This window comes from Rhopilema esculentum, chromosome 10 (genome assembly GCF_057945365.1).
Source record: "Rhopilema esculentum isolate cy_ngs chromosome 10, ASM5794536v1, whole genome shotgun sequence".
Lineage (NCBI taxonomy): Eukaryota > Metazoa > Cnidaria > Scyphozoa > Rhizostomeae > Rhizostomatidae > Rhopilema > Rhopilema esculentum.
Genome location: NC_142824.1, coordinates 6,283,280 through 6,300,137, shown reverse-complemented (window position 1 = coordinate 6,300,137; position 16,858 = coordinate 6,283,280). Strand labels below are relative to the sequence as shown.

At 37.4% G+C, this 16,858-nt stretch overlaps 1 protein-coding gene and 1 non-coding gene across 4 annotated transcripts in view; both read right to left on the bottom strand.

Annotated features, from left to right (window-relative positions):
* The window catches only part of LOC135686624 (uncharacterized), a 46,022-nt gene that overhangs the window by 5,865 nt on the left and 23,299 nt on the right, over nucleotides 1-16,858 (bottom strand). Inside the window, exons 10-22 of one of the 3 annotated variants that reach the window (XM_065202896.2) lie at nucleotides 13,610-13,697; nucleotides 11,390-11,476; nucleotides 10,236-10,293; nucleotides 7,093-7,288; nucleotides 6,564-6,639; nucleotides 5,620-5,835; nucleotides 4,263-4,686; nucleotides 3,262-3,377; nucleotides 2,823-2,888; nucleotides 2,265-2,539; nucleotides 1,634-1,776; nucleotides 869-1,023; nucleotides 291-489 (exon numbers count right to left, since the gene is read on the bottom strand). In XM_065202896.2, coding sequence (XP_065058968.2) covers nucleotides 291-489; nucleotides 869-1,023; nucleotides 1,634-1,776; nucleotides 2,265-2,539; nucleotides 2,823-2,888; nucleotides 3,262-3,377; nucleotides 4,263-4,686; nucleotides 5,620-5,835; nucleotides 6,564-6,639; nucleotides 7,093-7,288; nucleotides 10,236-10,293; nucleotides 11,390-11,476; nucleotides 13,610-13,697 — 2,099 coding nt within the window. The remainder of the gene's footprint in view (nucleotides 1-290; nucleotides 490-868; nucleotides 1,024-1,633; nucleotides 1,777-2,264; nucleotides 2,540-2,822; nucleotides 2,889-3,261; nucleotides 3,378-4,262; nucleotides 4,687-5,619; nucleotides 5,836-6,563; nucleotides 6,640-7,092; nucleotides 7,289-10,235; nucleotides 10,294-11,389; nucleotides 11,477-13,609; nucleotides 13,698-16,858) is intronic. The other 2 variants (XM_065202904.2, XM_065202911.2) reach the window with 2 other exon arrangements.
* Trnat-ugu (transfer RNA threonine (anticodon UGU)) lies at nucleotides 11,567-11,639 on the bottom strand. The gene has a single exon. It is a non-coding gene; the product is annotated as a tRNA-Thr (tRNA).

The window sequence follows — 16,858 nt, the reverse complement described above, 5'->3', positions numbered from 1 at the left end:
TGGATCCAAGTATAAAAGGGTGGAAAAATTGTTCTTGCTTGAACCGCAGTTAACAAGATACTTCTGTGCCAAAGCTAGCAGTATAGACAATTTCCATACATAAGTTATGTCTTTTGAGCATTTTTTGGACCCAAAATATTTTCTGGGACCGATTCTCCTGTGGTCTAATACCTTTTCCACCCCTGCAAGAATGGCAAATATTGTTAAAGAGCAAAACGGCTTATCATATCTAGCCACTTGGCAAAGCCAACCAAAAATGGCGCGCCAAAGATAAACCTTCAAGACATTACCTTTTTGGATAACTGTATCTTCTTTCACTTCTTCGTCCAATGCAGACAAGTCGTCTCGGCTTGAGTCTTCTGTAAAGCTAGACAGCATTGGTGTATGTACTTCGGCTGCCTCAGACTGGACTGGCGTGTAATCTGGGGTGGCTAACGGGGTAAGAACATTCGGGAGGGCATCGGAGACCAATTCTTCTTCTATAATACTCTATGGGTATGGTGCAAAAGTTATGTAAAATTATGAGATAATACTGAGATAACTGACGGAAGTTAGTCTATTCAAGGAGATAATAATCAAAATATCAGTTGAAGATCGATTCGGCAATACAATAAACAATATTTTTCCTAGATTACCGAATGTTCTGTGAAGAAATTGATACTGTATATCAAAATTCCACGTTGTTAACGCTGTACTAACAAGAAACTTTAGTTTCAATTATCTTTATTAACATCCACAATAAATATAAAGCAACAGTAATAGGTGGTTCAAAACACAAAAGAAATTTACGGAAACTGATAGCTGCTATAAAAAGTTCACATAACAGTGATTCCTTTTTAAAGCTAAATGAAAGGAAAAGGTGACATACCTTTCTCGCAGGCGTTCTTGCAGCCTTTGGATACCCTAGGAGTGACGCGATCTTTTCTGCTACGACATCTTTGACTAGATCTTCTAACAACTCTTTGTTCAAGGGAATCCCCGCATCAATGAGAAGCTGGAGACCACCCGGACCTAGAATTTCTTCTGCAAAAAATGTAAGAGTTGATTGACAACTGGCATAAACATTGTTTCGGATATATTCTCACTAAATTATTAGCATAGATCTGTGGACGATTCTCTTCCAGTGTCTAGCAAGAGTTCTCCCATTGTTGGTCAATTACCAAGTGAATATAGAAAACCTTAAGAAAGAATTTTAGGTAAGCAAAGAAAAGAGAGTACGACTTGGTTTTACAACCTTTACTTATTTTCCTTCAACGTTCCTTTGGTACTCGCAATGTTTTTTTGCACTTTGTTTTCAACTAAGATCATAAAATATCATCAAATAGTAATGCAAGCCATTTTTCGAAACTTTCACTTGGCAAAAAGCGTATGTATGAAAAAAAAATCAAAACGCGTAGCTATGAGCATATCTTGTTAAAACTGATTAAAATAGCTCTTTCTGAAGAAGGCTCCTTATAATGCAGCTCCCCTTTCCCTCTAAACAAAGCGTTCCCATAACATGGCTTGTAATTGTTCCCATAACATGGCTTGTAATGATGGTCTCAATATCGACTTGTGTGCAGAATTTCAAAAAATTGCCGAAAGAAATGTGTCTTCTGCAAAGATTTACAATATCACATAATACCAAACTCACGGATCCAGTCGGCTTCTTCCTCCTCCTCTTCCTCTGACGCAGATAACTCTTCACTTTCATAATCATGATATTGTTGGATTGCTGTTGGGTCCTCAGGTAGATTCATTTGACTGACGATTCGTGCAAGCAACTCGTATTCAATCCTGCAATTAGGTTATGCATTGAGTTTAGACGTACATTGGGTTATGCAACAAACTTATTGTTTTTACCCCAACTGCAATAAAATGATTTAAACAACAAGAGATGAACCTTTAAATAACATGGTATCTTTCCTTCCAGGCAGAATACAACTGAATATATTTGTACTGGAAGAGACACAAGAAGTTAGCTGCTATCCAACAAAGCGGCCAAAAAAATTAACATCTATGTACAAACGCTTATTCAAAATGGCATCCGAGAACATGTTCATCTTTCTTAATTTGTGACAGAATAAGCCTAGGAAACTTTCTACCGAGAAAGCGAATTAAATCACTTTCTTGACTTGATATTGATAACCATAATGTATGAAAAACCATCTGTTATTGATCCAGTTTTCAACAATGTGACAGTGCGCACAGCTTGCATCAGTTAAAAAATGAATCAACCACAGAGATAGCTGATCAATTTCGTCATTTAAACAATAACCACATACCATTCTTGTGCTTTATCCTCTAAAGTTGTCTTGTACTGAATCTCTACTCCTTTTGAGTTGGTCTCGCAATAAGGACGTTCTGGTGGGAATCGAGGCTCATTATACTCTCGCTGCTCATCTTTGACAGACCCTTCAAAATGCAAAGATTTCTCTTTCTCCTGTGACTCTTTGTCGTTGGCTTCATTATCTGTGACGTCAGTGCAAGCGATGTAGCTTTGAAAGTCAGTATACTCGTCAGGTTTTGGGGGAGTTGTTATCACAGTACTATCTGCAACCTATGTAAGTGCGAAAATGACTTATTCTCATTGTCCAGACATTCAATATAACAGCAAAAGGTAACTCTACATACTTAAATATTTAGAGAAATTAATGGCTGTTAAGAAGAAAATTTCCTCCTTCTTCCGAAATTTTTCTCGGAGTTAATGATGGCTCGACCTTACGGTAGTCTATGACTTGACCACTCCTTGCCTTTGCCTTAATATAAGATAACAATCATTTAAGAGTAATCTAAGACTTTGTAAAATACAGCTGAACATAATAAAGAAAAGATTGCTAAACCTCTCTACTGGCCCCTTCATTTTCTAGCGTGTCTTGTGTATTTTCGATGACAAGGTTTGGTAGATTCTGGAAAGGAAAAAAAACATTTTTGAAATCATTTTCTGCACTCAAAATAGGTAGTTATAGTGTATCTTTCGAAATGAACCAAGAAAGCGCTCAAATATTGGTGAAACTTGATATACAAGAAACATATTAGGAATTTCAAATACAAATTTTGGACAACAAAACGTTAATAAAAGGATTTATCAACAGTATATCTTTGCCTTTACGTTAGAAATCCTGAAATGCAGCACTTTTAGCGATAAAGTTTATAAAGCAAACATCACCATTAGCATATACTGTTGCGAAATCAGATGAAAAACAAAAGCAAAAACATCGCTTACATACCAGTCGCATACATAAAAATTTTGTAGCAAAAGATTCTAGATAAACGACATACCTGTATAACGAGTTTTGTCTGCTTTTTCTTGTCTTCGATATCTTTTGGCGACGTAGCATCGTTTATTTCAATAACTGCGACATTGGACTGGTTTACCAGGCGCTGTGCTACAGGTGCTTAAGATAAGGTCAAACAGCATTTTAAAAAATGCTTTCTGACATCTGAAAACCATTTTTCAAAGACTCACATTAAAACAAAGCTCGATAAAACAATTTCAGGGAAGGGCAAAAATTAAATTTGAGTCCAAATGCATAGATAAAATTGCCAGCATCCTGCTTGGAGAAAATAAATTATCGCAGGCGAGCAGACAATACAAAAGATATATGGCAAGGAAATCGTGAGAATCTCCGCCTTAAGACAAACTGTATCATGAGGTTTAATTTTTGAAATCCTATCGAAACAGTTAGAAATGTTTACATTAATGAACAATTAACTAAATTGAGTTAAACTCGTGTTTATAAGATTTCAAAATTAGCATAACCCAGTTTGTTTATCACGAACATGACCATCGTCATTTAATTTTCCACCTAAGGTTTGAGCAAAAATCATTCTATGCCTTCAAAGGGTGCTCTTTCATGTATAAAAAAAACAAAACAAAAGAGATACCCCTTCAGCAAATTATTCTAATGACCACTCTTAATCAGTTTTGCTTTATATTTAACCTTTTTTAACCTTTATATACTCAACTTCCTACTTCTAATAAAAACGGTTGAGGAAATATTTAATTTGTTTATGTTCTGAACAGAAGAGTTGCCTGATAATCGCATTAAGCGTGAAACTCGGAGGAGCAACTCAGAACCACCCTGTTCTATACATCAAATAGCTTGTACAGCACTGCCTAATATACGGTATCGAGCACTTCATGACAGACCGGTAAACAGTAATTTTGAGTAGATTCATTCCATTTGTGATTGCAATGTAGAACAAGAAATCTTAACAATGTCAGACCTTCCAAACTTTGACCAGGTGACATGATTCGTTCTATAAGAATGTTCACTTACTACTACTGACTGGCAAACGAGCATCTTCAGACGGAATAGGAAGTCTCAATTTCTCATCCTGGCGCGGTTTTCCAAGTGACCTGGCAACAGGGACATGCTCGCCGGATGAAGGATACTGGAAACGTTCTATGTTGTAGAAATCCGGTTCTGTAGGCTGAAAATAATACTTGGGTTTGCTTGTATCTTTTTCTGTATCATCGATTTCACCTATCTGTTTAGTAGCTTTTCTTGAAGCTTCGTGTTCACGAGAAACTTGGGGTTTCACTCCGAGGCCATTGGTTCCTGTAGGAGGTTTAGCTGGCGAATGGAACTGGATATGGGGTGGACGAACTGTGGAGCGATGTGCTTGATAGACACGTTCACCCAATACGGCAGCCAGAAGATCAGCATCGTAAAAGGGTGGTTTGACGACCGCTTGAGCATTCTGAAAGTCAGAGGAGTCAAACAAAGTGAAAAGGAAAATTATCTCTGTTTACAGACAAGCTTTGAGTGATATTTTCGCAGCTCCTGACTCAATAATCATTTAAAGACGAATAATTTCTTGGCTTAATGAAAATATAATTATTATGCTCATGTATAAATCTACGCTCGCTCATTTAATGCGATACTCACTTCTCTATAAAAATACCAAAGCCGGTGCCATTTGCATTTTAGGGATTTCAGTGCTCTTGCGTAATCAATTCTAGAATTCAGGTTGCGCTTTAGGATGGTCTCGATTAATTACAAAAATAAATACATCTGATTGTAGGAAAAAAATAATTGTAATTACGGAATTGTTTCACCGTGAATATGGATTTCTCGAAAATTTTTGTTAGAGACCTCGCCTCAGGTCCCGAATTATACTGGAGCACGTATTCCGAAAGTTCAAAGTTGATAAGAACGAGGAAGGGAGGAAGGCGTAGTTTTGTCTACTTGTAAAAATCGCGAATGAACATGTAATCAGTCTGTGTTTTGTTTATAAAAAAAGAAGTCAAGGAGACTTTCTGTTGAACTCGAAGAGAAAAAATGTATTCATGGTAGAAAAGAGTTCACAACAATTTCGATTAAGAAAACAGATTCTTGACAGCTTTCATTGCTTTCTTGTCCACCATCTCACAGATCACCTCGTCTACAGAAATAATAAATATAAATGCATCTAGCAGCTGTATGTAACTGAAACAAGAGAGCAACAAGAGAACAAATGTTTCTTTTTGCTGTCGCAGCTTTTTTATGTCTCTACTTAAAGAATTTGAACTTTCATCTGCGTTCTGCGTAGGTGTTTTTCTAAAATTAACGAAAATTTAATCACGCGCTATTTCGTGAGAATTTGAGCAGAAGGTACCTGCGAAATAAAAACTGTATTCTCAGTAACACTTACTGTTGGTTCTGATTTCACGACAGCTTTTCTCTTTGGCTTATCCTTCTGTTCAGGTAATTTTCTTGATTTTGAAGACTTCACCTGGGAACTTTCCTTCGCCTTCTGTTTTGTACCCACAGTAACAGACCTTTGTTTTGACCTATGGATATTCTTCTTCTGTTTTTCCTCTGTAGATGCAGCAGATATTGCTGGCATTTTAGGTTCGTTGGTTTCCTTCTAAAATAAAAAAACGCATGTACGAAACATTTCTAAGCACCTTTTGTCTCTTATCTTTTTATGATCTTATCAGCCTACCACATTGACTACAGAAGTGGATAGAAAGATGACTTGATCTATGCAAAATTCAAAAAGTGTCTCAATAAAATGAGAAAATGATTGCCTGAGGAGGCAGCGTGACAAAGATGTAACTATGGGCACGTCGTTGAATTTACTTTTTTGGCAAAATTCATTACCTCTTTGTCAAGACAAAACATTTAATACCATAATAAGTTTTTGCAAAGAAAGCCGTTTCATCTTGAATAAAGCTGTGCAAGCCTTTCACTCCTTGGCTGACAGAGGGCCAGGAAATTATAGTCAGGCAATAGGTAACATAAACAAAGTCAAATGTCCAGATTTTCTAAAATCAAAAGCCCATGTTAACAGAACCTTTATCAAAAAGAGAAAAGGTATTTATTAGGACAGTGAAGTAACTTCGTCTGTTTTAAGGAACAATTCTAACAAGCAGTGACAAGGTAACTGTTTAACTTTGTTACAGTACGGTTGCATTTTTCCAACTCATGAAATTCATAATCGGTATAGTTTTGGTTTAAATTAAAAGGGAATAACAATCCAAGAGACTTATCATGAGATCATTCACTGTTATTTTTCCATAAATAGGAAAATTAAATATACACGAATAGGAAATTTCAAAATTCTGTCTTCAAAAATAAACAGAGTAGACTGACCTTGATTTGGGTTGAAATTTCATCAATTTTCTTGCTCACTTCATAACGAATGCGTTGAAGATCATTTGCACTTTCACTAAAATGACATACGTCATCTTCAAAGCTTTAATATGAAACATAAGATTCAAGAAAGGTCAGAATTTCACATGTTAGAATTGCAACATCGCTAATTGTTTAGCACAGCGTTAAAGGGACAGGGATGAGAAATGTTGTGCTCGAATCAATGCTATCAATAAGGAAAATCCAACAGTAGCTTTGAATGTCATTTTGCTGGAGCAGGTATCGGGGGAACGGTTTTTAAACAGTTAGGGCAGAAATGGTAGGCCTAGAGAAGGTTTTTTTTGTTCATGTTTTCAAATAGCTTAAGCATCAAATGTCTTCTAGTTACTCGTTCTTCTTTCATTGACTGCATATAAGCATCTTAATTAACCGCATTGTTCAAATGTGACATGTTATGATAAGCAGCCTGTTACCTGGGCCTAAATACCTCTCAATAAAGATTGAAGTGGCTTTCTAATAGCCTATTCACCTTTCCGCACGATCAATTAATTCGTAAAGTCTTTGCTGATCTCTTCTCCTTATCAGTGCGCCAAGGTTACTTTCTAGTCGTTCTCGACGCTGCTGCACCTCCGACAGTACCTTATTGACAGCAATGTGGTGGCCCTCTGTTGTGCTCTTCCCATCTCTAGTACCCGTCGCCGGCCCCCTTTTGGCGTCAGGTGGATCTGAATTGAAGACGAAATCCTCTTAGAAAATTGAAAATAGCATAATATTTTGGATACGAGCATCTTCCTCCTAAATTAATATAAAAACGTTTATTGAAATGGACAATCAATACATCTCTGATTCAAGCAGTTATCCCCCCCTCCCAAGAAACAACTTGTATAATAACGTGACTCTCCAAGCTTTGGTGCTGAGATACCTAACTGGCAAGGCCTAATGCCTTTAGACGTCATCGCCTGTTCACATCGAAAACAATTTCATTTAGAGTGAGGATATTCACGAACTCTCTACAGATAAATTGTTTCCTTATGAAAGAGAGTGTCAATGGTTCCGTCACAAACTCAGATAATAAATGTAAGTATCCGGGGATTGGTCAGGCAAAAAGGGAAGAAACAGGCATGTTTTTATAAGCCTAGCTTTGCAATGTCTTTGAAAACTACCACAGGGCCCTTAGCAGGAACAAAAATAAACAAAACGATCCAAAAAATTCCTGAGAAATTTCTGAGAAAATTTCTGAGAAAATTCCTGAGAAAATTCCTGAGAAAATTTCTGAGAAAATTCCTGAGAAAATTTCTGAGAACATTTCTGAGAAAATTCCTGAGAGAAGATTCATGGTGAGCCAGATGTTTTGCAGTCTGACTAACGAGCTGCTTGCATTCAGTAAACTGGAAATCGTTCATTTCTAACCCTTAAAAATGAACCAAAAACAAGATTCCTAAGACGAGGGCAACGATGACATTTTCAAGATTGATGAGTTACTTCCAAAGGCTCTATTTCTCTTATATCTCCTTCTTTTATTTCATCAATATCTGGCTCCAAAGCTTTCAGAAGTGCGTTTTTCTGCAATTATCAAAATAATTTTCTGAATTTCACCTGTTGTCCTGAATTGCTCTATACATAAGTTTTTGCTCGACACCGATGCAGCTGTCAATTAATGGCTTAGTTGGAGCGAAAAACGCAGTGGAACGTTAAAAATTGATCTAAAAGCAAGGATGTAATTAGAGGTGGCCAGCATCTTATCTTTATTATCTTCAAGATACAGTTAAATGCAGTTAAATGAACAGTTTCTCAAGATAAAAATTTTGAACAAGCAACTTTTAAAGCTCTCAGTGATATACTTTATGCCTTGCACTAACCATATAAAAATGTAGCCAAACAATAGTTTTGCTCTATCATGACATATGTGTTATTCATGAACAACGTGAATCGCTTAGATTATTCCTTTATCTTTGTACAACCGACTTAATCCTTTCAACTTCTTTACATTATGCTTAAAATGCAGGTGAAATATGAACCTCAATCTTCGTCATTTGTTGAGTTATTGACAAAAGTACGGTCCTAAGCAATTCGTACAGTGAGATTTGCTATATAATTTTCCTGGACTGTACGCCCTTGGTCACATCCCACGATATTGATTTGCTGCCTTCTTTCACAGAATATTTACAGCAATAATCGTTGGTACAGATATGAGCAAAAAATTCATCTGGGCAAATATACCTTTGCTTGATCCGAGCATCAAGGGCTTCCACAGTTTCAGTTAATTCATAAAGGAATTTAAGACACATCCTATCGTATTATTGCACCATATCATTTGTATAATACTTCTTAATGTCATTTACACATCTTTGTACAGTTTCTGGATTAACAAGCCCACATCTGCAGTAACATTGTGTTGTCGCATGGTTACACTGAACAAGCTCCCTCAAATTGAGGTCGAATTCGAAGTATATATTTGGAATTGCATTGATTTTTGACAATGTATTTGAATCATGCAGCGGATCGAAAGCTTTACGCGAGGCGACCAAGAGACACATGGTATATAGTTCTAAGACATCCATCTATCCGAGCTAATGACAAACGGTTCCTGCATGAATGCATGAGTGAAGAACATGTCAATAAGCCAATGAGAAGATATGTCCTTAGCCCATTTGGAAAAATTGCCTGTATCAGTATTTTAGTGGACTCTTGATATTTCTTGTGAAAGGCTGTCGTACGCAATACATTGTATTGACTACCAAATAAATCCAGTGCACAAAACATTTTCTTGGGTATCGCTTTGCCATAGCGAGGTGGATTCCCGGGTACATACACGAAGTTTAAAAAAACTAATGAATTTATTTTTTTAAAAAACCGAAGGACTAGGATTTGTGAATGGGATCGATCGAACGTACTGCAGTGCAAAGCAGTTTTGCTGATCCACGCTCTAAGCAATGGAGCTGTGATTTTTGGCTTACTACCATTTTGTTTTCAAACTTCAATTTTATATAGAAGATATCCAGTTGTTTGTTTCTGCCTAGAACCAGGGAAGCCTGCAATCAAGGTGGCAAGGGATGCAAAGTTCAAGAAGAGGGGCAAAAAATAATGAAATTAAGAAAATTGCCAGTCTCGATGGCAGGGAACCAATACTACTTTCGTTTAACCGAAGAACTGCTGTTTAGAAAATCGTGACTCAATGAAGTGCTGAAACAAAGATGTTAAGCTTGATAGGGCTACTATAATTGTCCTACTCCAACCAAAGGCATCCCGCTTAATATAGAAAGCTTTCGGACAAGGCCAGAGTTAACAATCCATTGAGCCAGTGAAGTTACAATCGTGAAAACATCGATAACAGAAACCGATCTCATATTAACTTAGTTGAAAGACTTAAGACCTTTTATAAAGAATTCGAAATAGGCTTACAGTACAAAGCAAAAGTATCTTACAATTTAGTAAATATAATCACTATTTACTGCTGAGGCAGGAAGTGCGATTGTTGTGCACAAAAAATGGGGTCTAGAGATTGATCCTGACTCATATGTGTTTACAAAGGTATATCTTTGTCAAATGATTGTGTTGTCGACAACAAATGGAAAGCTCTCCGCCGTCTCGCAGGAAATACCAGATCCAAAGATCAAAAGATTTATTCTGAAAATATCTTAAAGTTACATTTCTAATAGGAATGCCACTTACCTTTAAGTATGAGAGGTTGGTCTTTGAACCGCTGGTTTTCATCTCTAAGAGGATAAACCTAAAATAAGATTATGAACTTAGAGAAAGCATAAGGTCATTCTCCTGCTACAGAAAAACTAAATGTAACAAGGCCAGGGTAATCATATGAACGATAGTTTGTTTCAAAATAGGGGGGGCGACAACGAAAGATCAAGTACTTTAGCTTAGAAGAAGAAGATACTGCACATGCGTCGGTCATTACAGATTTTAAGGAATTGAGGGTATTTTGTGTTCGAAAGCTGGTGTCAGAGAAGTCGAACAGTGTCTTGGGGTGGAATTCAAGCAGCCACCGAAAATCCATAAAGATTAAAAATAGGTCTGCTCATGCTGCCTTTCCTTGATAAATATTTAGGTCAAAATTTTCAGCATTAGTATTTGAGAGGATCTTGAAGTTTGGAAATATACAGAAAATGGCACTAGCAAATTGAAAGCACTTCATCTGATATTCCTCATAGCTTCTTTATAGAAATCAGCTGGGGGGGGGCAGGATTTGTTTATATAAAGAGGAGGACAATAGCCGATTATTTAAAGCAATAAAGAGCCACTAGGACTGAAGGGGAGATTTCCCCTTAGTTAGTATGTTAAAAAAGACCCTATTATTCTTACAGTCTTAACATAAAAACAATATCAAAAGACAACACATTATAGGAAACCAAATACACTATTCTTTTATTAGAACCAGTAGATTTAAGTTCAGGCTGACTGTTCTTAATTTTTTAGAAAATCTGAGGCTGGATTGTTCTTACTTTGCTCTCAAATTATTTCGCTCTAGGGAGGTGTTCAGGCCTCATTTGCCAACAAAGTGATTGAGACAACCTTCATTTGCCGACAAGTTTGAATATTTACCGAAAAAGCATCCAAAAATGGCTAAAAATTCTCGTATTGAGATCAAACATTGTTCAAAGTTGCATTCTAGAGTAGCTCAGTTTCAGCTTGTTCTTAATTTATTCTTAACTTTGACCAATTTGGAGGCTCGTGTTCTTATAAAATTTTTCTTATAAAAAAGGGTGTAACGATTATTTTAAAAAAAATGGAACAGATGATATATTAAAACTAACAGTTATTAACGTTCGCAAATTTGTAGAAGTTATTTATCCTTTCATTGGCATCCTTACCAAGTATCGATCGATGGGAGCTGGCACGTTTCTGTATTCTTCAGTCAGTTCAACGGGACTCATTTGTGAATATTTTCCAAATTTTGTCTGGAAAATAGACAACAATAACGGTTACGTATGAAGATGCAATTAACAAGAAACATTACTAATTGCAGGAAGAACAAAAAGAAAAATCTCAGCCCCTACAGAGACTCGAACTCTGGACCCCTGGTTTACAAGACCAGTGCTCTAACCACTGAGCTATAGAGGCTTGCTATCAACCTGCGGGATATCTTACTATGTCGATCTTCCTATTGAAAGAAGTATTAGTTACTTGACGAACAATAGACAAAATGTCAAAAACAGTTTCTACCAGTATTTTCCAAGCTTCATTTTTCTAATTGCAGCCATTTAAATAACTGGCAAGGTGTGCTCAAAAAGCCTCCATACATAGGGCCAAGCAACCTTTTTTAAATTTTTGTTATTTTAGTTCTATAACCTGGAAAACTTATTCGTCAAATTATATTGGTATTCTTTCTTTAATGCATTTAGCTTTTAATAGTTTTTTAGCCAAAAATATTCCAAATCAAGCAGCAAAAAGACCAACTTTTCGACAAATTTTCGCATAAGCGTCGGAAAACAATGAATTGTTGGCGTGAGCAAAATTCTTTCGCAAATTTTCCATTAAACCTTATTCGTTTCTAAACACGAGGTCAATTGCCCCTCTGACACCCTACCGATTTCTGGAATATCTTTTTAAAAGAAACTGGCAACAAACGGGAGCAAAGTCAATTTTATCAGCTTTATCGTTCTAAAAAAAACAGTATAAACCAATCAGTATAAAGGCTGATTTCCACGAGGCGAATTTCGCACTGAATTCGCTTCGAAATTGTCTTTGATTTCCACGAGACTGCGAATTCGCTGCGAAATTATATAATAATTTCCGCCAAAACTCAACTTTAAGGCGGCCATTTTCAGAACTGCACGCATGTCGAATGTTCCAAGATTGTTTTCTTACAAATCAAGCAAATTTACCATGCTTTAACTGGTTATTAAGTGCTGCGAAATATTTCGCCGAGAAAAGGTCGAACTCTTTTCTACTTTCTTGCGAATTCGCTGCGAAATCAAAAATCAAAACTGCGCATGCCTTGATGCCTTCATCAGCGATTTCGCCGCGAATTCGCTGCGAAATTCGCCTCGTGGAAATCAGCCTCAAGAACCTACACTTTTTCAGTTCTTGTCCTGTCAGTGAGAAACTTTTATAAATTTAGTTTAGGTTCTTACAAAATCAATTCTTTCCCATCGCACTTTAAAATTGTATTTTGTGTCATTTATTGGAACTTCAAACCTTTTTTCCTAATTTTTCATTTTTTTCATTGTACTGATACCTTAACTGAAAATAGAAGATGAAAGCATTCTCAATCATTTTGAATACGAATCTTCTTCTGAAAATTAGGATAAACGAGGTGCGTATAAAAGTGGTCTAAAATATCCCTTTTTAGGCTCTGTTCACAAGATACCGGATTCGTTGCGTATCGGATCGCTTTTCATACCGGATAGCCCTTCTGTTCTATGCAGTGTTCCAGACCCCTAACTTTCAAGTAAGGGGTCTGGAGCACAGGCTATTCTGTTCATACGATGGGGCTTGAGCCCGATACGCCCAGTAACGTTTTTCCCGAACCAAACCATTTCGATTTGAATGTGGAATGGAACCATATCGGATCACTTTTGGGCTTGAGCTCGTGTGAACACATGAATCCGGTACGCTCTGGAACCTCCGTTTCGAACAGGCAGCTTTGTTTCTAAAAGCAGTTTGGCGCTCTTTTCAAGACACGAAATGACAGTGGATTCCAGTGAAATGACAAATATGCTCTTTGCCATTATGACGAGCTTCACAAGATTAAAGCAAACGAAAACTGCTTTCGAAATATTTTTCTTCAAAATAGAACGGCGTGTCAGATATCTCTCCTCAGATATGTCGTTGATTCCGCTATAGTCTCCTTCTTACATGCGTGTTTTTACAGTACATCTCTATATAAGCACCTTTAAAGAATCTTCCCTTTTACAGTCAATAGAAACACTGTGTACAAACAATCCCCTTGTATTTTACAAACACTCTTGAGGTGTAACAGCCTGCTGCATTTCGGCGCTTCTTTGTGCGAATTTATTCCAAAATACAAAAAGAAAGGCCACACCCCCCCCCAAATCCCTATTTAACAATGGTATCTCTCCTAGTAATACCTTTTTCATTGGCTTGTCTCCGTACAGAAGTCCGTCGTTTTCCTTTTGGTCTTTCATCCTGTGATCGCCAGCGTTTACTAGCGTTGGGCTGAAAAAGAACAAATGAAAAACGTAAGCCACACGATTAAGATCTACATGTTTATAGTAGCTCTCTTCTTTTAGGCCTCTTTTGGATCTCGAGGAGTAAATCAATATGGTACAATGTGGCGTGTTGAGCAAATTGTCGGTCATCATTGTTGCTGAGCCGGTTGATAATAACCGTGTATCTGTGTAGCCGGTTGACAATCTGGCACTGTCAGCTGCCCGGTTGCCAGTTTGGTTGACCGATCGGGTTTCCAACAAGGGCACACAATGACCTGGCTTCCCAACAAACCGCACCACTATGAGCCCATCCCCTTCAGAGTAGCCGGGAGACAATGCGGTAACCCAAGGTCAACACACAAATACCCGGGTAATTTTACATTGCTGTTTTCAGTTTCTCACTCGGCACATTACTGTGTTCTTTGTTGCTTTTTCTCCTATCTAATGATGCGTTCAAGCCCTCTAGCAATAGATTCTTGCATTAAGCTGTCTGGAATACAAATTTTCGAAGCTCCAATAAATCCAGATCGTTAATTGTTTTATGATTACTTGAAAACGCCTCAATTTTGCTTAAATCTGTAATTGTACCTTGGTAATCGAATGAGATCGCTATAAGAGTTAAAAGTGTGATTATCATCTCATAAGTCTTACAAGTCTTAAAGACTTGACAGTGATGAATCATATGATATTGAAATGTAGCACACACACGACAAATGAAAAAGTAGATAATGTACTCCAGGCAGCCGCGTGTCCATTCCAGTCGCGCTAAACGAGGTTGTGCGTTACTGTGAGGTCATAGACTACAAAAGAATGTTGCATAATTCTAGGCCACGGAGAACCGCTCGTCGTAACCATAAAAGATAAAAAAAAATTTCAAAAACATATTTTCAACAACAGAGAGCCCCCGCTGACTGGTTGGAAAAACCTATCTACCATACACTCCACAGGCATATTACAACCACACAGTATGTCCTGGTGATTCGTTTCTATCAAAGCTGATCAATTGCAGGTTAATTGAAAGGCTTGCACACCCCATAATGCATTGCAGGCCTTATCTTTACAAACAACAGTCCATTTATCCTAAAATATCAATTTGATAAACCACGAAAAACTTGAGCCTTCTCAACGGATGCAAAACTCCAGCCAGGTATTATCTCCTGTCATTTTTTCATGACCCATCCAAAAATCGTCCATCCCCATATAGCAAATACTTAATGATTAGTCTCTTGAACAGCTACGATAATCGGCAGAGGAAAAATTAGCTATCATAAGCAAATTCCAACGCTGGTGACGTAATTGCAAGAAACAAAAATTAATGGAACTGAAAAGATAAATAAACAACGATAAAGTTTTCCGTTTAGACTCAATAATACGAAACTGTGCTTGGAAGCAGCCTTGACTTGGAAACAACTCAACCATTGGCTAATAACCAACCTTACCGACAAACCATGGCGATAAAACCGATAAAGAAAAGCCAATTGAATTAACAACTTCATAATTGTTATGAAACTAAAGATTAGTGGAATTTTTTAGTCTGGATAGCAACTAGAAAAAAGTATGGGGGAGGATATAAATGAACAAAAGAATCTCTAATCCTGTATATAATGTATCGAACAGATTTGGACATCAGAACCCAGATACATATGTTAATAATTGGGTAGGGTATCGTCAACGAAAGGTTTTAAGTTTGCTAACGGATTGCTGTTATTCTTAGCACATGGCGTAGGCCAAATACCAGCGATTTGAAGGGGGAAGCGCCTGTACTGATGGGGAAATACACATTTGGCTAATTATGCATATTTAGAGCTTTTCCGTGACTCTTTTTCAGGCAAGGTGAACTAAATAAAAAGTTAAAAAGTAGATAATTATGATGTCATCACTTCGGAACTCTATTATACTAACAGAAGGATGATTGAACCTCGTAATGTTTGAAAAGATCACGTGGATTTCTAAAAATTGCGGGTCATCTTTTAAAATATGCGAGTGGAAAAAAGATGGATGTGACAATAACATTCTTCCCGTCATGCCACATTCTTAAGAAAAAAGATACGGTGTCCTGTCGAGACTTGCATGCAGGTTAGGGAAAAACTTAGTGTACTTAGATCTCAATGCAAAGACAGTGATATACTAGTCTGCTTTGAAAACAGTCAACAAGCAGATGTTATTGAGCCTTGCTACAGCCTGCTTACCACGTGATCGATTCAATAGCTCTGCTATTCCTGTGATCCTTTCTATAGCTGAAGCGTACGTCTTGCAATTCTTACTGTTTGCCTTCAAACTGGAGAGATGGGACAAAGATGGTAGAGACAGGATCACTGAGAGGGGGCCAAGTGGGGCAATTGCTCCTGGACCCTTAAGCAAAATAAGGCACACTGGTACTTCAATTGTCTCTACTGAAAGCATGGCTCTAAATGATACGATAGCTACAAATCATATCTGTACTATAAAAGTGTTACAATGATTGACAAATAAAAATAAAAAGCAAAAAAGAATAATATATGGATTTAAAATCGTAATTTAACGCATTTAGGGTTTATTGCTTTGGGTAGAGAGGGGTGCAAGCATTGAGCTGCCCCTGGGCTCGGCGTGGCTCTTTGCGGCCCTGGGTAGGGATGTTAAAGCCGGGGAAATGCAGCAAAAGGAAGGTTTTTGCAGAAAAATAAACTCTCAGAAACAAAGGGCTGTTGTCACAGATTTTATCAATCTGTCTGTGGAGGTTATGATATATGTTCCATCTTAGCCCATGCGGCTATTATTTAAAAGGGAGATTTTAAAAAATTCATCCAGGTATTAGTGGGTATTTATTGGAGTCAGCGGTTAGAGCTTGAGCATCATTGAAAAACATTTGCTGAAAAAAACAATCTTTCAACAACCAAACTGATAACTCTCCGCACAATAACATTATTGCCGACACTAAATATCTGTTGCACAACAAACGCCAGAGGCAGTAGGCACTTGCAATGCATAATGACTGCGATGTAAGCACCAAAATGCAACAACATAAGCTTTCTTGGTACCTTGATCACGTCCATGTCACCAAGTAGTGACCCCTACAACTGATGGTGGATCAGCGATCAAGACGTAAAATATCACACGAATCGAGAATTAAGAACACCTATTAGAGGCTCTAACCGAGTTAGAAAGTGGGGGGGGCAAGGCCAAATTAAA